This window comes from Rhodnius prolixus, unplaced genomic scaffold, assembly GCF_049639745.1.
Source record: "Rhodnius prolixus isolate KJV_2025 unplaced genomic scaffold, Rpr scaffold_28, whole genome shotgun sequence".
Lineage (NCBI taxonomy): Eukaryota > Metazoa > Arthropoda > Insecta > Hemiptera > Reduviidae > Rhodnius > Rhodnius prolixus.
This window is the reverse complement of record NW_027411618.1, coordinates 781450-803542: the sequence shown is the minus strand read 5'-3', so window position 1 is coordinate 803542 and position 22093 is coordinate 781450. Positions and strand designations below refer to the sequence as shown.

The 22093-nt window shown below is 36.0% G+C and overlaps 1 protein-coding gene across 7 annotated transcripts in view; it reads left to right on the top strand.

Annotated features, from left to right (window-relative positions):
* The window catches only part of hth (Meis homeobox homothorax), a 290170-nt gene that overhangs the window by 74406 nt on the left and 193671 nt on the right, over nt 1-22093 (top strand). For all 7 annotated transcript variants that reach the window (XR_012460421.1, XR_012460420.1, XM_074134764.1 and 4 more), the window contains exons 5-6: nt 15177-15227; nt 17733-17927. Coding sequence is in view for 5 of the 7 variants with exons in the window: in XM_074134764.1 (XP_073990865.1) it covers nt 15177-15227; nt 17733-17927 (246 nt within the window). In the remaining 2 variants the exon portion in view is untranslated. The remainder of the gene's footprint in view (nt 1-15176; nt 15228-17732; nt 17928-22093) is intronic.

Sequence of the window (22093 nt, the reverse complement as noted above, 5' to 3'; positions counted from 1 at the left end):
GTACACAAAAATAATTTGAAATATGCTCAAAATGAAGTTATAAAACTTTGTATAATACAAGGTAAATTCATGTTCTATAATTTGAAAACACAATCAAAAATTAATATATTTATATTTTAAGGAACAATGAAATAATAAGTTTATTATTATTATTTTTTATATTTATTTGTTTTATTTCATTTTATTTTTTATCTGTGAGTGTTTTTATAAAATATTTCAAAAATGAAAAATTGCAGTAAAATTGAAAGTTTAATTTAGTTTCAACGAAAATGGCTAAATTGGGCTTGGAATATTAGGAATTATGCTAGAAGTCATGCAAATTCGCCCCAAATATTTTCAGTAAATAACATTAGAAAATTTAGAATATTTGATCCAAAGGAAAAATGGTTATCTCAATGGTCAGCGATATTGGTTTCTGTCTTGGAGATCCCAGAGGTTCGAATCCAGCTGCTGGCTTTTAGATTTTCTCTTCCTAGGAGCTTCTTACAGCTCACTGTCTGGTGATGGTATAGTAACGATAGAACACTGTCTTCAGTGGACTGAATTAAGCATCGGGCGCCAATGACTAGTTGGTGATCCAAACCAGTTAAGCGTGGAATTTAGTTTTTTTTTTTTTAAAAAAAAAAACACATTGTGCGGAATTAAAATCAGACAATGGACGTGTATACACGTCGAACGCAGGGTAAAACAACCATAAGTTTACAATAGTCATTACAGTGCACTTTTTCTGCAATCTCTTTGGGGCTTGAGATTACCAGAGCATTCTGTGCTCATTCAAAAATCTTGCACCGCTTCACGTATGCATTACTCTAGTTATCTAGAGACGCAAGAGCTTTTACAAGGAAGAAAAGAGCTTTGAATTCTGTGCAAAATGAAATCTGAGGCCTGAACCTCTATCTAAGAGGTAAAAACGGCATTGAACAAGAGTTGAATGCTTCTATTTTGTGTGCATAATTCCCCAATCTCTTAGGCGGAGACCAAATATGTGGCTGACTTCCACTACCTCCCTCCGTATAAAATACTTGGTAGTTCTATTGGTAAGATAAAGGAAACATCCTACCAAATAATATTCTTATTGTATTTTATTAAAATTTCGAGTTTTTATAGTTAATGGCAATTTTATATTTTTCACAACGAGTATACACGTCGAACGCACCGTAATAGAGATTTGGTTTTAACGTGTATACACGTCAAATACACTTAACTGGTTAAATAATTGAAAAATAAGGATAGTATTTATAAAATTAAACTATTTAAAAAAAAAAAATTCAGGGCACCATAATTTATTATGAACTAGAAGAGGTAGTTTTTGGAGTATTTTGGAGAATGGGTGAGGCACACACATGACCTCTCTGATTAATATTTGATTAGTTTAGAACGCCAACAAATCTGTAAAGGTGCTAGGTTTATTCCTTGAATCAGTATTCTCGCAGGATGTGATATTGTGGTCACTAGGCGGGACAATTGGGCCGTCTTTTGAAGTCGCACAATGTCGTCCTGCCTTTATTGTCCTGATCTTTTGATCAATTGAACAAATAGCCTTTTTTTGTAGTGTGACAATTGTAAAGGAATAACTCAAGTGCACGCGTACCTATGGAACTAGCCTGGTCAGAGCTAGAACGACATTAAACTTGTAATATCCGTCACGCAACTAGCCAAGTCATACCCCACACAATGGGCCCAATCGTAGCAAATAAACAAAAACATACCAAACGATTCTCATTAATACAATTGCACAAAGCAAACGGTTTTTAGAAAACACAATGCTATGAACTAAAAAAATAAACCATAAACAGTAACTGTGTAAAAGTAAAGTAATGCGTATATTTTTTATAGACGGGCTTCAACTAACAAATGAGGTGTCGTGGAATAAGGCGACTAGCAAACATACTTTACAATGAATTTTTTATTAAACAGTAAATAAAAAATCCAAGGCCTAGAGACCGGGAATCGAACCTAGTACCACACAATACATATTAGCTTTACAGGTCTCGCCTCTAACCGCTCGGCTACCGTGGCTATAATTAAGTGTACTGTACATTTTCAGGCCTGCTTTACGTCCAACTACCAAATTAGGTGTCGTGGACGGAGGCGACTAGCAAACATACTTTACTGTAAATTTCTTTTATTTAATCATTAAATAAAATCCAAGGCCTAGAGACCGGGAATCGAACCCAGTACTATACATCTTAGCTTCACAGGTCTCGCCTCTAACCGCTCGGCTACCGTGGCCACCTAGTAACGGTTTATTCTCCTAGATACAGATGTTACTACCTGGATTGGTGTAAGTGGTGATAGAGTTTCGACTAATTAGTGTGAGATTCCTAATGTGAGTCCCCAGGTTTGGCCATTTTGTACACTTAAAACTAGTAAAAACTAAATCCTCCATTAACGTACAAAACAAACTTACACATTATAAAACACTATTAAGACCAATATGGACATATGGAGCAGAATTGTGGGGCTCCAATTAACCATCCAACATTCAACCTATCCAATCTTTCCATTCTAAAGTCCTCCGCCGAATCGTTAACGCACCATTCTATGTCCACCAACCGCACCCTCCATCATGTTCTCAATATTCCCTTCGTAAATGAGTTAATCCATACCCGATTCCTAAATTCCCACAGCAAACTCTCTGTGATCACCCAAATCCTCTGGCTCAATCACTCATCCACATCGTCCCTTCTTGACAATCCTCCAGGTCGCTTAAAACGGCGTTGGCCATGTGACTTCATTGCCTCCTAAACCCCAATAAGTTCCTAGAGAGTTCCAGCGCTGGCTGGTTTCTCTCATCCCGTCATCCTGGTTATGGCACTGAGCCAATCAAATGTTTATCTGTAAATACATATTTGCTAGATGTATAATTTGTAAATAAATAAATAAATAATAATAATAATAATAATAATAATAATAAAAAAGAAAGTATTTCCGTTTCTGTCAAAATTTTGGGCACCAGAAATTTCTGTTGCTTAGGTATTTTATTTATATTTGTTTTTAATTTTGCCCACCTACTTTTCTTAAATAATATCTCTTACTGTTACTGTTAGGACTTTCTAGAACTCTTAACATTGGCTTTCATGAATCGTACAGAATACATTAAAAACACATTAAACTTATTTTTAGACATTTCATAACAATTGATATCATTTAAGTAATTTAATAGCATCGAATTTACATAAATATTTTTTTTTTTAAATTTTGTAGATGTCGCTGGCCAATTTTTTTTTTTTAATGATGATAAAATGTATATTAATTTTTTATAAATGGTAATAAATAGGAACTTTATTTTATATGAATAAATATATTCCAAACTAATCTTCAGATTTATCTTTATTATGATCTTTATTCTGAATAATTATCACGTGCACACGCACTTTAAAATAGAAAAAAAAGTGAAAGTTCGAGTTGAACGTACGAGGTGTGGCTATTAAATATCGAGACGGATGCTGCTACAGAAGAACTATGCATGCGCCAAATCCTAACGACCGACAGTTGTGCAGCGTAAAGCCTTCTCTTTCGATTGCAGCGTCTCACGAGTTTGTAGAGAAATCGGTCTGACCGGAACCGTCGTTTGTGTAAGAGGTGTTAGTTTCGTTTTGCCGAAAACAAGATACTACACATTGTAGTAGAGCAACGTATTGTCGTGAAATTTCACATGAAACTGGGTAAAACCGCTACTGAAACTTATCTGTTATTAAAAGAAGTTTATGGCAATGAATATTAATCACGTGCGCGAGGTTTTGAGTGGTTCAAGCGTTTCCAAGATGGCCGAGAAGACTTCGGAGATGATGACCGCCCGGGTCGCCCTTCCTCGTCCAAAACCGATAAAAATATCGATTATAATTAATCAACATTACTACCGTGAGGTGCTTGCTCAACTCCGTGAAAGAGTAAGGAAAAAAACGACCCGATTTGTTGGAAGAACAATTCACGGGGTTCTCCATCAAGACAGCGCGCCGGCTCACACTGCATTGTCTTTCAAGACGTTTCTAGCCAAGTACAACATCCCAGTTTTAGGCCATCCGCCTTATTCGCCTGACCTGGCCCCCATGTGACTTTTATCTGTTCCCCCAAAGTCAAATCCGCATTGAAAGGAACACGGATTTCAGTCGGTTGAAGCTGTGAAAGAAAAAGCGGCACGGGTCATGCAGGAGCTCACAGAAAAGAGACTTCCAGCACTGTTTCGAACGATGGTAAATAAATGGAATAGAAGTGAGGGTGTATTACAGCAATAGTCTTGTTATTTAATATCCACACCTCGTATTACAGTCTTAATTAGAATCACTGAGTTGAAACGAAATATCTGTCTTGAATTTATCTTACAAAAGAATACTAGAGCACAAATGACATTTAATTTTGATAAAGTTCATTCATTTGCCTTGAAATTAGACTTTATGGAATAGCCTAACCATATCCTTCTTCACATTTGAATATCCAATTTGTATTTACTGAAATTTATCGCGTTTTGTGACAAAAAAAAAAAAACAGTTTTTGACTCACGATATTTCAAATTGGACACGATTGCTTACTCTAGCAGAGTAAATAAAAATATAAAGACTTCGAAAAAGTGAGATCCTCTCGTAGCTCTAGGTCTATTTTTGGAATCCATAAATTAAATTAAATTAGAAAGAGGGACAAACAAGAATTGAATATTAATTGATGGATTAATTGCTTCCAAGGAGGGGGGTCTCCTAAATGGAGCAGATCAATTTTAGATAAAGTTTAAATTAAGAGCCAGAATGGGCGTCGTAATTAAGAAATGCAAATCAACACCTGGGCCGGTGTACTCGGCATGCTGTTAGACAGTTCCGGCCGCTCGCTCGGTTCTCATCTCCAACCGTACAAATGTTTTTTTTTTTCTTTTAGTGATCTGTACGCAGTCCAGTACTAAGAACCTAACTCATTGGGCGTTGAAGTGACTTAAAAGTCACTGAAGATCCGGCCGAATCGGAAAACAACCATACCCCTACAGTTTAGCAAAATGCTGATGATCATGCGCACCGCAAATAATTCTGTTCACTGCAGCGATATTCCACAAAAATTGGACAACACTTGCGGTAATTGCGTTCGATTCTCTCCTAGTTAAGAAAATGGCGTTGAATTTACAACGTACTTCTTTACTTGCTGTTCATTATTTTTGGTGACTGATTCATAGTTTCAATAGGATGAAAAAATGAAATAAATGCCAGTTTTCAGTCGTGATACATTTATTCTGCCGAGCTTTCGACCTAGGGACTAGTGTCATCTTCAGGGCTGTGGAACATATTTATTTACAGATTGTTAACAATGATTCTATTAAAATGAATATGTATAATGTAACGAAAATTACAAAAAAATTATTTACCTAGTTTACAAAGTAATATTTTTACATTACAGGATTGGTGTGTCTTCTGTCTTGTATGTTCATGGACTGAGTGTGATCGGTCTGTGTGTGATATGTGTTAGGTCAGTGGTGGGCCAACTTTTTTAATGGGGGGCCACAAAGTTCAAGAAATTCTAGAGGAGGGCCAGAATTATAGAAAAAATGCATTTTGTGTTAAAGCTTTTAATCATAATATTATAAAAACATTACAGCATTACACACTTGTGTAACTACGCGGCTAGTTTAGCTTCACCTATAGGTTATGCATCTATTATTCTACTAAGTAGAATCTACTTTATACTTCTCGACCGTCAAAACGTAATTATAGCGGGCCATATACTATCCATGTCGATGGACCCTCGGCGGGCCGGATTAAATACTTTCGCGGGCCGGAGTTGGCCCGCGGGCCGTACTTTGCCCATCACTGTGTTAGGTTGTGTGGAAGTCAGTGTTGCCAATTGTCAAGTATTTTGTAGTAAGTTGGCGTATATGTTGTTTAAATTGTTCGTGTCTGTTTTTGACACAGCACAGAAAATCATCACACTTTCGATTTCCCCAAACACAAAGATACTTAAATCAGAAACCAACACACAAAGTGCTAGAAATGATATACATATTTAAGACAGAAAACAGTTTAAATTTCGAAACTGGCACCAACTATTTAAACAACAAATTCGCCAACTTACTACAAAATACTTGACAATTGGCTGACTCCCAACCTAACACATATCATTTTACGCGCTACATTATCGTAGACGATCCATTTTTCATCTCCCGTTACCATCCGCTTTAAAAAATGGGTCGTTTTCTTGACGTTTCCGCAGCGCATCGCAAATGGATATGCGAGTGGCTAAGTTGGCCTCGGTTAATTCTTGCTGTACCCAAACATTGAGCCAAGAAACGAATCCCAGCCGGTGCAAATGATTTTTGGAACTCGTATAGGATTTGTTAAGTGCTGTTGCTATCTCTCCCACCGATTGGCATGGATCTTCATCGATTACGCCCTTGACATCATCTGCATTAAACTCGGTCGGGCGACCGGAGCGGGCCGCATCATTAATGTCAAAATCTCCAGAACGGAATTTGGCAAACCACTTTTGGCACACGCGTTCTGTTAGGGCATCATCACCATATACCCAACATATCTTTTTATGAGCCTCTGCAGCTCGTTTGCCCTTTTTTAAATAATAGAGCAAAATATGACGAAAATGCACTTTATTTACTTCCATCTTTACAGCTACGCAGCACGCAATATACTAATGTTTGTTGAACCGAAATTCATAGAAAGGTTACGCTTAACATAACCTTTCAAATGAGCAATCGAGTTGTTCGCTCGAGATTAAAAAAAGTAAATCAGAATGAATCTGTACCAAAATAAAAACCGAACGAACTTTACCAACCTATTAATAATGTTCATTTCAATGATAGCAATAATCAGTCGTATTTTGCAACGTGGTTACAGCTTTGTATTTTCAATTATGTTCGGTTTCTCTAAATCAGCTTTAATTTATACAAATAACAGAACATTTGACAGTAAATTTTATTGAAAATAATAACAATTAGTGAAGGGATAGCGTTCACTGGATTCAAACGCGGAAATCACTGATTCGAATCCAGCTGCTGGCCATTAGATTTTTCTATTCCTTCACTGTCTGTTAAGAGAGAACACTGCCCGGTGGCCGGCAGTGCACTGAAAAAAGCTCCGGGTGCCCCTCATAATTTTATTTTTCATTTTTTTTTTAAATCGTAGTTTTATCTGGCATTATTAATTTTCTCCCTCCTAGTACGTATGTTTATAGAATCCCTGACCGGTTTCGAACTTCATATAGAGATACATTTAAACAGTATGTTCGAGTAACAGTAATTTATTTAATTGATACAATCTAGCACTCATTGACACCTACATTTGATGAATGGTTGAAAGTCCAAAACCGGTCAGGGACTACAATGAACATGCGTGTTACGATAGGGATAAAAATCAAAGATATTATCCAGCACTGCCTAATCATATTTTCAACATAACTAATTTTAATGGTGTAAGTTTATATTAATAATTAATTTACTCCAATCATTTGAGTGTTCGTGAAATTATTCAATTAAATTAAACATTCGTGCAATAATTTATCATCGGTAATTTTTGGAGTAGATTTTATTAATCTCTTGCCTTGTTTTTTCATTTGACAATCGTTTTTCTTTTAATTATTATAAAAAATAAGTTAGTTCTTTAATCTACTCAAAATAACCTGAGAAATAATCAGTTTTTTTTCATCGGATAATTTGTACATAATGTTTGAAAAGGTTATCTATACGTATGCATGTCTTTCGATGGAGAGTTTGGCCAGATAATACAGAAATGAAGTAACAAAAGAAGTTGAAATATATTTATCTAGTTTTACGAGGGTCGTTTGAAAAGTCCGTGCAAAGTCAGAGAGATAGCACCACTGGCGCGTATCGAGGTTATGTATAGTTAGTAGCATCTCTTGGAAGAACACACACCAAGTTTCAGCCAGATCGGTCTATTTCTTTGTGTATGGCATTCGTTTGAATCGAGGAAGTCGAGTGATTTTCAAAAAATGGACGAAAAAGAATTTCGTGTGTTGATTAAACACTACTTTATGAAAGGCAAAACGCCTCAGGAGACTAAAGAGAAGCTTGATAAACATTATGGTGACTCTGCACCTTCGATTAAAACAGTTTATAAGTGGTTTCAAAATTTTCGGAGTGGCCATATGGGCACAAGTGACGCTGAACGTTCTGGACGCCCTGTTGAGGTTACTACTCCAGAAAGCATTAATAAAATCCATGATATGGTGATGGATGACAGAAGAGTGAAGGTGCGTGAGATTGCTAGTGCTGTGGGCATCTCGAATGAACGGGTACATAATATTTTGCATCAACATTTGGACATGACAAAGCTATCCGCAAGATGGGTGCCGCGATTGCTCACGCTTGACCAAAAACGAAATCGTGTGAAGTGTTGCAAGGACGGTTTGCAGCTGTTCCAGAAGAATCCGCAGGACTTTAAGCGTCGTTTCGTCACTGTGGATGAAACATGGATACATCACTACACTCCTGAGACCAAAGAACAATCTAAACAATGGGTTACCAAGGGGGAATCTGCGCCAAAAAAGGCGAAGACCGTTTCTTCGGCCGGAAAGATTATGGCGACTGTCTTTTGGGATTCGCAAGGAATAATCCTCATCGACTATCTGGAAAAGGGTAAAACTATTACAGGTGCATATTATTCATCGTTATTGGACCGTTTGAAAACCGAGCTGCAAGAAAAACGCCCACGATTGGCCCACAAAAAAGTCTTTTTCCATCACGACAACGCACCAGCTCACACCTCAGCAGTTGTGGTCGCAAAATTAATGGAAATAAAGTTCCAACTCGTTTCACATCCCCCCTATTTCTCCCTCGGACTACTATTTGTTCCACAATATGAAGAAATGGCTGGCGGGAAAAAGATTTTATTCAAACGAGGAGGTGATTGCAGAAACAAATGGCTATTTTTCAGACTTGGACAAATCCTATTATTCGGAAGGGATCAACAAACTAAAGCAGCGTTGGACGAAGTGTATAAGCCTAAAAGGAGACTATGTTGAAAAATAAAACAGGTTTACCCCAAAAAATTAAGTAGTTTTTATTTTTCACGGACTTTTCAAACGACCCTCGTAAGTTCAAACATTTGGGGCAAGACAATAAGCACTTGGGCAAAAATTAGCCTACAGGAAAGGCTACATTACTAATTCAATTTTTGTTCAGTTTAGCTTCTACGTTCTCTTTAATCTTGGTTAAAAACGTACTGCGCATGTGTAGTTCTAAAATGTTTATTTGAAATATTTTTATGGGACAATTTCGTAAAAAAAAAGGCACCACTAGGCAAGAAAGGTGTTTTGGACATGCCACTAAAGTATCATTTAAGCGTATATCTGGATTTATCACCTATTAAATAATAAAGTAAGTGAAGTAATGTAATCGCCTATTTTTTCAGACGGGGCGTAACGTCCAACTACCAATTAGGTGTCGTGTACGGAGGCGACTAGCAAACATTCTTTACTGTAAATTTCTTTTATTAACCATTAAATAAAAATCCAAGGCCTAAGACCGGGGAATTGAACCCAGTACCACAATACATATTAGCTTCGCAGGTCTCGCCTCTAACCGCTCGGCTACCGTGGCGCCCTATTAAATAATAATTAGGATTATATAATAATAATAGCAAGGTGTCCCTACTCTTTCATCATATAGAGATCCAAGTTATTCAAAAATATTGTGGTGCTGTGGATAGTTTTGATGACATTTTTATAAATCTCATTTCTTTTACGGAGCCAGATCATCTCAGTTAGTTGAATGATGTCTTTGCTTTCTGTTTAAATATTTCTTAATTTAGAAGTATTTTTTGTTGGCATTTAAAGTATTTCTAAGTATCATTTTATTTATTTTTTTAACTATTCTTGCCATTATTATTATTTTTTATTTTTCGGCGCATCAACATCTAAGTTTATTGGCGCCCCGAGATTTTTCAGTGCACTGCCGGCCTCCGGACAATGTTCTCTCGTTACAGACAACACTGTCCATCACCGGAAAGTGAGCTGTAAGAAGCTTACTAGAAAGAGAAAAATCTAAGGGTCAGCAGCTGGATTCGAACCCGGGACCTCCGCGTGGGAGTCCAGTATGCTAACCGCCTAGCTAATCCCTTCCCTTATTATTATTTTGTTTTTTGCTGAGTTATCTTGGATTTATTTATTGTTTAAATAGGAGGATTCGATTCTATTCGATTAAAAAGGTTTTTTGTTAAGATCATTGAAGTATTTTTGTTTTGTTTTGTTGGTACCATTGTGTATTTTTGTTTATCTTTTTTTCCGTGTGAGATTACTTTTTTATGTTATAATTTAAATTTTATTATTTTCTAGTTTTTCTTCTTTTTAATAATTATTACCATCCATTTACTTATTTATTTTTTGTATTTGTCGAGGTCCATCTTCAACTGTATACCGTGTATAGATAGGTTAAACTAGTTGTAAAAAATTAAATAATTAGGATTAAATAGGTAATCAAAATTCCATATTTCAGAAAAATTAGCTGACTGAAAACGTATTGAACTGGACAGATTTTTATAGTTTGGGACAATTTTTGTTTTGAAAATAATATCTTTTAGGGATTAGCTATGAGGTCAGCATACTGGACTCCCACGCGGAGGTCCCGGGTTCGAATCCAGCTGCTGACCCTTAAATTTTCTCTTCCCGGTGATGGACAGTTTTGTCTGTAACGAGAGAACACTGTCCGGAGGCCGGCAGTGCACTGAAAAAAGCTCCGGGCGCCAATAACCTTAGATGTTGACGCGCCTTAAATCATAAAAATAAAAAATATAAGTATCTTTTGGAAAATTGTAATATTCAAGCAAATTTACGTAAACTACGTAAGGGAGGTTACTTTTTGTTTTTATAAAGTATTCATGTTATTTAATTATTTATTGTTAATTATTCCGCGATATATTTTTGTCAAAAATTGTTTATTACATGAGTAGAAGTCTATCTATCATTTTTATATTCTGAAAGCTTTAACCTTATTCTTATATTATACTTGACAGTAATTGATTTACGATGTGTGAACACAGGTAATAAAGAGCTGTAATTTCTAATTACCTCATTAATTAGTTTATTAATAAATGAAAAGAAATAAGTGAAACGGTTCAACATTCTTTATAAAGAATAATTGGTCCCCTTAAATTCACTGCTATGGAGTAGATGGGTTTTTCTTGCACGCTAACAGAGCATTTCCGGCACATCTGGACAAAATTAGTCCTTTATTTTAAGTTGGGCAAAAACTGGCAGCTTTGAGTTATTTCCGGTTTTAGTCTTAGAAAATTCCAATTTTTTTGGCTAAAATTAGGGATAGAAAGAAATCTTAGGAGTTGAAAAAAATAAAATTCTCTTCCTAAGGACTTTTTACAGCTCAATGTCCGGTGATGGACACTGTTTTCTGTAACGAGAGAACACTGTCCGGTGGCTGGCAGTGCACTGTAAAAAAAAAAGCTCCAGGCGCCAATGACCAAGGTGCAATTTGACTCCAAAAAATGGTCTCTGTTTTCCCACATCTCATAGCTATCCCAAAATGCTCTTAAATATGCTATCCCCGCTCTCTCACCATTCGATAGTCACGAGCTGAAGACCATGGAATTCTTAGTTTCCTTTTTGCAGAATAGTTTTAGTACTTGAATCATAAGAGAGTCATTTTGACTCCAGATTGGCATTACACGTAAATATATCGGAGTCATTTCGACTCCTGATTGGTAATATAAGTAGATTTTCTGTTATTATCTTGACTCCAGATTATTGCCTAAATGCTTATTTGATAAATTTACATAATTTTCATAGAAAGTATCAAGGCACAAAAAGCCTCTTTCTAGAATTGATTTTCTGTCCGAATTGCAGCAAAAACTTGCAGCGAATTGGGTAATTTCCGATTCGTGCCAATAGCGCACAGTAATTGAAAAACAATAGTGAATATAATTAAAAAAAATGAAAAAGTCCCTGACCAGAAGGCAGTCCAGTCAGGGTTCTAGAAAATACTGAAATTATTGCGATCGTAAGTTCAAGTTAATTCCTTCTGCGTTAAATGTTAAAGCCGATTTGTGATCCAAATTTTGTTTTTCCGTTCTTGATTCCCATTCTTTCTCATCCTTTAATGCAAATTTTATTATTAAAGTTGAAATAAATATAAAAAAAAGATAAAAATAAATTATGGAGTCAATATGACACCACATTGGCAATAACTGAAGTAAGTTCGAGTATTGGAAATGCAGTTTTAATAGAGTACAAAAAGTACAGCTAACGCCGTCTTTCAGAATTAGGTAAAGAAAATAAGAAAAGACTTGATAAATGATTCAAAATGTTAAACATGAATTTGTGATCTTTACGTTGCGTGAAAATAAAATATAGAGCGGAAACAGCATTGATAACTTCAGTAAAAATAACCATAATTAAAGGAAATTAAATTAAAAACAATACAAAGTGAAAAATCAGTTGAAATATAATAACATTAATTTGTTAATCAATAATTAAACTCCTGATTAGCTATGCGGTTAGCGTATTGCATTCCCACGCTGAGATCCCGGGTTCGAATCCAGCGGCTGACCTTTAGATTTTTCTCTTCCCAAGAGCTTGATACAGCTCACTGTCAGGTGATGGACAGTGTTCTTTATAACGAGAGAATACTGTCTGGAGACCGGCAGTGCACTGAAAGAAGCTCCGGGCGCCAATAACCTCTGATGTTGACGCGTCTTAAATCATTAAAGAAAAAATAAGTAATTAATAATAATAATGACGATGATAATAATAATAATAATAATTTATGAGACTGAGCCTCTACTTACTACTTACGGCCGGTTTAAATAATCAGCTTTGCACAAATATTTAGATTATTCAAAGATTCTACTCGAAACTCAGCTGAAACAGTGTTCTGCAATTTTGATTGGCATTTTGATCAGTGATCATTTTGATTGTTGACTAGATAGAGTTCTTAAATCTGTAAATATTTTCATAATCACAGAAATAAATGGGTGGAATGGGTGGTGCAGTGTCTAGTCCAGGGGTCCCCAAATTTTTTACACAGGGGGCCAGTTCACTGTCCCTCAGACCGTTGGAGGGCCGGACTATAAAAGAAACTATTTTAAAGTAATAAAAAAACAAAACGGGAACAAATAGAATATTTCAAATAAAGAACAAGTTAATTTAAATCACCAAACTGCCCAGTATTTCTGTGGGAATTATGGGCCTGCTTTTGGCCAATGAGATGGTCAATGTCCGGTTTAGTTATAGTGCTTTACCTTTCTTCCTACTTCTGCTGTTATTTTTCGGAGCAGTGACGCGTGCGTCCCGCGTCACCGAAAGTGGTACTGTACATAAGCGACACAGCGCTTTGCCTCTTCCGGAAGTGCGGCGAGGGCCTGATAAATGTCCTCAGGGGGCCGCATGTGGCCCGCGGGCCGTAGTTTTGGAGACCCCTAGTCTAATCTGTAGGTAAAAATAGAGGCCACGCTAGTTTTGCCAAACCACATGTCTTGGGTGATCGGAATTCAACAGACTAGAAGTCTGCGAGTAAGAACCTCAAACAAATCGAGTAATTGCCGAGTCACAAAAAACCGTGAGAACAAGGCTCTAGGTACTGTCAAGACACAAACCTAGCGCTAAGATTATGTTATTCATTAATTTGATAAATTTTTACCAGAATTCTGCTATAGGAATTGTCCACAAAGCAAAGTCGATCATGCATGTCACTGGATGGCCTGAACTTGTGGGTAGCGGTGTATATGGTACCAAGAGACTATCGGCTATCCTCTCTTCCTAGCGATGTTCCCTTTAATTTTGGGGAAGCAGAATTGTGAGAGGTTAGGCCGCGTATTGCATCAAGGATGGGGTAACCTTCAAGGCCCATTCTCCGCATCTACTGGGCTTCCCTGAAGAGTTTGATTTTGGGAAGCATTCTTCACAAGATTTAGGAGAACAGTGATTTATCACCAAAGAGAGGTTATTTATCCCTAACTACCAGTTATTCTGCACATCATAGGACTTCCTTAGAGATCCTGGATGAGTTGTTTAATCTCCTGGCCCTAGTAAGGACACAAATAAGATCTATTTATAGTAGCATTGCAAAATAACCCGTTAAAAAAAAAAAAGTCTTTAAACAGTCAAACGGAAGTCATGTGAGTGTTTCACACCAGAACTTTAAAAGGGTTGCTGGAGGGGCAAAGTCTCCTCAAAACTGGCTTACAACCGGTGTGATAATAAATAATAGAAATAAAAAATAAAGTTACAACATTACCCACACCGCTTGGAATTGTCCCACTAGTGTGGTTAACCGCAGATGGTCAAACGCGATTTCCGCTTTCAAACCTGCCCTAAACTAATCGTTTTTATTTCTACCGGGCGGAACTGCTCTGCGGCTTCCGGTCTGATGACCTGATGCGGCATAAAAGGTTTTCACTCAGTTTGAATATCAGTTAGTAATGGCTAGGAAACATGCGTTCAAGAAAGTTTTTTGCTCATTTAGAAAAATCTCTGTTACACTGGACTCGTTTGAGCAAAATATTAACACATGGGGGCTAACTCCTCTCCCATTCGATGTACAGCATCGAGGCCCCCAAAAAGTACATCTACATAAAAGTCTGAATCGAATGACAACTCATTCATGAAAAACGGTTCGCGCGTTTAGGCGCTACCTAGTAGAGAAAAAAGGTAACAACAACTACAAGAGCAAGAAGAAGAATTTTTGAAAGTGCCGTTTTTGCTCATTTTCAGCTACTTTTTTCTCAAAATCTATCTGATCTGGGTTGTTGCAAAAAAATACAGTTATAAAGGAGGATTCTTCCTATATTATGAAGAAAATTTGAGAATTTTATCTTTTATAGAAAAAGAGAAAAAAATTGTCAAAATTAGGTGTTTTTCAACATTACGCTTTTTCGTATACTTTTTGACGAACCTACCGGACAGTTTTGGCACTTTAGGCACTGTCGTTTTTTAGGCTTTTTAAGTTTAACGATGCAATTTTTCCGGATTTTCACGTAAATGGCTCCCACTAGAAACTTTAACTCTCGGTTTTTCCGCAAATGATGCTAAAAACAATCTTCATATTTACTAAATTAATTAAAGCAATCGCCTACTTTTTGTCTAGGTCTGTCACTTTTATTTAAAACATTTAAAAGTCCTTTAAAGTTGGGCTAGGGTTGTTAGAATGCTAGCGCTCTTCTTGTAATAACACTGTAATAAACAAGTTAGAAACTAATTAGATTTTATTATTTCTTTTATAGATGGTGCAAGCAATCCAGGTGCTCAGATTTCATCTGTTAGAACTAGAAAAGGTAAGTGCTATTATTAGATGGATTTGTAGTTCAGTTGAAAGTTTGATTAGGAAAATGATGAGATATTGTGACTTTCAAACGTGATCAAGGAGCCTTTGCAACTTGAGTACCTAAAACTAGCTGGTGTTTCGGAATCATCCAAGATTGGATCAGTCCCTTACGCTATCCAAAATCATTTTGGGCATATGGAGGTACTTCAAGGAAAAGCAATAGCATCAGCAAATGACACAGTAGTTGGAACGGATCAAGCAGCAAGTTTAATGGGAAACATCCTTAAGTTCCTCTACCATCAAGATATTTCTATCAAAGATCCTCAACCTAACATCCTATACCCTAAACAATCCATCATAAGATGGATTGGTCGTTTCCTCCTCTGCCTCTTAAGCTATATAGAAGAAATCAGGCAAGGCTTCCATTCAGTAAGGTTATCTCCATAATCTAAAATGCTCAGTGAGGAAACCAACCAGTTATCTTGCGAGAGTTCCATGAAAGACACGACAGCATCTCACGTTCTGAACATATCCCAAATCAACATTTTAGACTGTCGACAATTCGCTGAGTTCACTGCAAGATCGACCACGCCCAGGTACCTGACATTAAGGGGGTCAAACGATATGCCGACAGCCAGTTCGAGATTGAGTAAGCTACCTGATCAGGCCTGTCCACTCCTCGTTATCCGAAGACTTCTTATGACTCAGCATCCAGATCATAAGAACATCTTTAACAGCAGCCAAATCTTTTTAAAGTAAAAACAAATGAATTGAGTGATTTCAACGCAGCCTACCTAACCGAATAGATGCAAACTCCTTTCACCAGAGAGTTGTGTGTCAGCTTGTTCGAAACAGAACAAAGAATAAGACAAACTTCGGCCTGGAAAACAGTGGTCCACACTTCAAAAGGGGGACCTCCAGTCTCCAACCACCGCTTTAGATCTTTTTTCCATCCGTTGAAACATTCGGAAATTGCCCAGACGATCCCAATGTTAACCTGCCTTCTCTGGAAGACAATCTAAAACTGTATGAATGGGTAAAAGTATATATTTTTACTATTTTCTTTTAAGAACATCTCACGACGAATGGACGAATGTTCCGGCACCGTCTAACCTGCCCAAAATCTGCCTATTTGCAGGCTTTAATTGCCAAGCTATTCAGCTCTTCAAAAAGAGATGAAAGTCCAACATCAATCAATATAGGTGATCATCGAATCGCAAAACTTATGATTTGTGGCTTTAGATCGAAAATTTATGCTAAAAATTATGCATCAAAGTTGGCCTTACCAAGCCTAGAATTTCTCCTTTTTCAAGTGACTAAAAATAATATAAATAACAGGGACAGTTTTACAAACTAAACAGCCTCTGATGGAGCCACTTAAATTGTGTGAAATTTAAGGGTAATTTGTTCTTGATGATGTGGGTAAAAAAAATATAAAAATTACAGCGATAAACCCGCGTATCTCTAAGTAATAGATAAGACTAAAAAAAAAAAAAATTGAATGTGGCCCTGAAAACGACCATTAAATTAAAATTCCTTATTTATTTATTTTGGGCATTATCGCACAATCATTAAAGACAAGTAGCGTTGAACTTTCATCAATAAAGATGAAATTTTATAAACATACAAATGTTACTAACAACAACAAATAGGGTCAACTAGTGCACTAACTTATAGACTGCATTAGTCAACAGAAACAAATGAAAAAAAAATAGAAATAAATGAAGAAACCTTATATGTACATAAAAAAGTCCCAAGTTGATTTGTAAACATAATAAATCCTGCTGGAAATAAAAACAAACAGCTTCTTATAAAAATAACTATAAAATAATAAAAAAATATGTTTGTCATAATAGTAATCATAAATTAATTTTAAGCATGAAACACATCAATTAAAAATAAAAAAACATCTAAAACAATAAATAAATAAGTAAATAAAATTTTAAAAAAAAATGCAGCACCTAGAAAAAATAAAGTTTTAGCTGTTTCTGGCCTGAAAACTTTCAGTTTGTTGGCTTAACTTAAATAAAAAAGTTATTACAATTTGGGTAAAAATAGTGACAATAATTAAAGAAGAGTTGTTAGGTATATTAATCAAAAATTTGAATTAGATCTCAAACACTGTCATTCTGACGTCCTAAGGAAGTAATCAACGCAAAAATCATTCCACAAATAAGCTCAATGGGCAGACTGATATTTGAGTGGAATAGATATAGGCAACTTAAAGACAAAAAAAAAAAAAAAAATGACCGTGAGAACAGTTGAACGTCGTTTGGTTTTCCACCCTTGCCGGCCATGTCCAAGGTTACCGTTGACATGACTTTTTAAGACAGTGGTATCATAAAAGACATCTGTGGTTCAAACATTTGGGCCACCATTATCTTTAATTGATGCAAGTAGTTCAGGCCACTTTGGTCGATCGTACTACTTTTTACATTTTCTTTTTTGACACATATTATCTTGTTCGTTGAATTTTTTTTTTTAGAAAAATGAAATCACGCGATTTTGCCCACAGGTACACGAGCTATGCGATAATTTCTGCCATCGTTATATCAGCTGCTTGAAAGGAAAAATGCCCATCGATCTGGTGATCGACGAAAGAGAATCGTCCAAACCACTGGCCGAGCTCGGCACACCGGCCAATGGCAACGATGGCCGTAGTAACGCGGATTCAACGTCGCACACGGACGGAGCCAGCACACCGGATGTGGTAAGTGTTGAATTGTGTTGACATTATTTAATATAGGCTTATATCGATGACAGATTCTATTTTTACACTTAACCCTAACAACATCTTGAAAAGTAGTAAATGACGCAAAAATGTTCTGTTTTTTTATCGGACAAAACGTTTTGCATTCATCATATTCTTTTAATCTTTCATCATAATATTTTCAGGCCCTTTGCGCTCGATGAGTTTTGACTGTAGACATATTTGCTCTAAATCAGCCTTTTTTGACAATCCAGCTGTTATTTTTTAAGGTTTCGTAATAGTCTTTCAGCTTCTTCCTAACTAGCTTACAGACTATAACAGAAGGTTTTATTTTATCTGGGTATGCTACAACCGTGTTGTATCTTCAATTTTGTATCACTAAAACTCTTTCTAATGAGCTCCTCTAACTATAGGACTTTTTCAGGGCCATAAAATACAGGCCATGGCATATTAGAAGATGCCTCACTGTAAAGGAACTCACCGTAAAATTTAATTTAGCAGAGAAATCTAAATTACGTTTCTTAATTATTTGTCAGGAAAGCATTTTAAAAATATACTATTTTTGGAAATGATTAAATAACTAAATTTCCCATTAAATATCTTTATAGAGAGATTACGTATAGTTTTTAGTCGTAAATTTTCAATTTCAATTAAAGTCAACATTGTCTTATTACAAAAATAATTATTAATTCCCATTTCCCCACCTGACTATAACTCACACTTGAAAAATAATTACTCTTTAATAATACAAAAATAAGCCGTGATTCGCCAACCCCAGAAATGGAGGAACGAAGTATTGTGACCAGACACTGGACAGAAACGGAGCATTATTTTTTTCAACATCTGTAATCATTGTCACCCGGAGATTTTTTTTTCATTCTTTTTACTGCCGGTCATCGGATAGTGTTCTCTCGTTACAGCCTACACTGGACTTTGCGCTATAAAAAGCTTTTAAGAAAGAGAGAATCTAGAAGGGCCATCAACTGGATTTCAACCGGTATCTGCGCGTGAAAATCCAGTACGCTAAACACTGAGCCAATCCCTTTCCTCATAGTATTATAAATATATTTTTTTTTTTGCTTTTTTGTTTATTTCAAAATGACATTGTGATTATTAAAAGCACTGCTCATACCTCTGACAAGTCCCAGAGGCAGCCGAAAAATTTCTAGAGACCCTTGAAACTGTCAGTCAAGTAGTATAGGCACTGGAATTAGATGACCTGCGCAAGAGTAGGTGGCTATGAAAAGCGCTGTTTTATTCGTACATTTAAGTAATTTAGCAAGAGCAGATGGCTTTGAAAAGCGCCGTTTTATTCGTACATTAAGTAATTTAGCAAGAGCGGGTGGCCATGAAAAGCGCCGTTTTATTCGTACATTAGGTAATTTAGCAAGAGCAGATGGCTATGAAAAGCGCCGTTTTTTTAAATTCTTTTCAAAGCTACTTCGGTATTTTTGATTTTTAATTAAATAGCCTGATGGGAAACTAAGTCACTGCTTACCGACTAGACGTGGCATCCCCTGATCACCACCACTTTCGCTCCATGGGCCTATTTTTACGTAGTAGGCAAACATGTTCTAAAACTTCCATATGTCAGTTTATATTCTTGCAGTAGAATAGCAGTTTTCTTGTGAAAAACTAGTAATTCTATTAACAAATAATAGAGCTTCCACTACTAATAAATTGAGCTCAAAGTTTTTACGATAAGCTCTTTCTTCTCCCCCCCCCCATGTCCTACATCTCACTGTCAGTACGCTAGAAAATATTGAAGCAAGATAAATTGAGCGTAGTGTTGTTGTAGCAAAAGCATAGTGAACGTACGCTCTGGTATGCTGCAGCTATCGCACAGTAATGATCCTTAAGAGGCTTATGGACTTCCATCCACCCACCATCCCCTGGCTAGCATACTAGAGGGTTGTCGTGAGTGTGTATATGTGTGCGACGCAGCACCCCAAATTGGTGCCAATTACAGAGCACCAGTGAAAGCTGCTCATGGCTCCCGTCTAGTCCTTAACCCCGAGTCCAAACAATCCTCCCACTACAATAACACGGAACAGCACTTGCAATTCCTTACATCGCCCCCAACGATATTACAGGCCACAACTGTTACGTATACAAACACTTCCATACACACACACATACATACTTAAACAAAATCTCATTAGCTTATATATATACATATATCGACCAGCCAGAGATGGAATTTAATTCCATTTATAGTAAAACATTGAATAACTAAAGCGACAACATTATAAAAAGCCAATGAGTTCTTTTTTGCGCTTGTGGAGCACCACAATTTTTCTTCCAGAGACTCCTCTAAGTTTAACTAATAAACTTTATCTATAAGCTCAGAAATTTCACACAATATTAATAATAGGAACTCCAATGGAAACCACAAAAAGTGATATTTAAAAAAAAATAATTTGTCTCTAAAAAAACACAGAAGTTATTTTTGTGTGAATCTCATATGAGACTGCATCATAGACTTGCAGGCAGATGTCCCAAGCGTTCATTAACTAATCAAATCAACAGATTCATAAAAAAAAGTCTGAGGCTCAAGAAAGCGAACCAATTCCAAAAGAATCACAATCCATGCAATCCAAAATCCTCCTTACCTGTATCCAACTTTATCCAACAAAATCATCTTAAACTTCCTTCCGTTATTAATCCATTCGTCTTCATTGCAATACTTTAATCCTCTAGTTGGCCACTTCCCTCAGTTAACAAGATATTAGTAAAAAAAATTTTCCCTTATACACTATACATTACACAGTTATAAGATATATTTTTTTATTGGGTACACATCCATAAATTGAGAAGATATAGAGAGTTGAAATATTTTTGGGTCATGGTTTGCTGTAAAATTGCGCCCCTAAAGCTCCGTCAATAAACAACATATTAGTATGAAATTTTGTTCCCTTATATACTATACTTTCCTCAGTTAGAAACTATAGTTTTTTTGTGTACACATCTATAAATTGAGAAGATATAGAGAGTTGAAATTTGTTTGGGTCATGGTTTGCTGTAAAATTGCGCCCCTATAGCTCCATCAATAAACAACATATTAGTATGAAATTTTGTTCCTTTATATACTATACTTTCCTCAGTTAGAAACTATAGTTCTTTTGTGTACACATCTATAAATTGAGAAGATATAGAGAGTTGAAATTTGTTTGGGTCATGGTTTGCTGTAAAATTGCGCCCCTAAAGCTCCGTCAATAAACAACATATTAGTATGAAATTTTGTTCCCTTATATACTATACTTTCCTCAGTTAGAAACTATAGTTTTTTTGTGTACACATCTATAAATTGAGAAGATATAGAGAGTTGAAATTTGTTTGGGTCATGGTATGCTGTAAAATTGCGCCCCTATAGCTCCATCAATAAACAACATATTAGTATGAAATTTTGTTCCTTTATATACTATACTTTCCTCAGTTAGAAACTATAGTTCTTTTGTGTACACATCTATAAATTGAGAAGATATAGAGAGTTGAAATTTGTTTGGGTCATGGTTTGCTGTAAAATTGCGCCCCTGTAGCTCCATCAATAAACAACATATTAGTATGAAATTTTATTCTCTTATACACTATACTTTACTCAGTTAGAAGCTACAGTTCTTTTGTGCACAGATTCATAAATTGAGAAGATATTAAGAGTTGAAATTTTTTTGAGTCATATCTCGCTCTCAATATGCACCCTCTAAATCTCTTCCTGTAAACAACATATTAGTATGAAATTTTGTTCTCTTATACACTATACTTTACTCATTGAGTTATAAGTTAAATATGAATATTTCTGGTGAGCACGCATAATCAAATTCTGGACGATTACGTTACCTACTCTTTCTTGTTGAGTAAGAGAAAGTAAAAATGCAAGTATTTATTGTATCGCCTGAGCATTCATACCAGATTTTTATTTTTTTGTAGAGAACTCAATACAAAGAAATTGTATTCGGTTGCAATAATGTCTTTTACTAAGAAAAATAGTAGTTAATGATAGTTATCTATTATTTAGATTGTATTGCAAATGGTAATATGCTAAAGTAGCTGAGCGTTGGTTTACTGTCACAGCAGATGCATCTATTCGAATTGGAAAGTTTCATAGATGGGCAAAAACCTGGGAGGTCTCCCTCAAAAAAAAGGGGCGCCCCTTTTGGCAGAGGGAG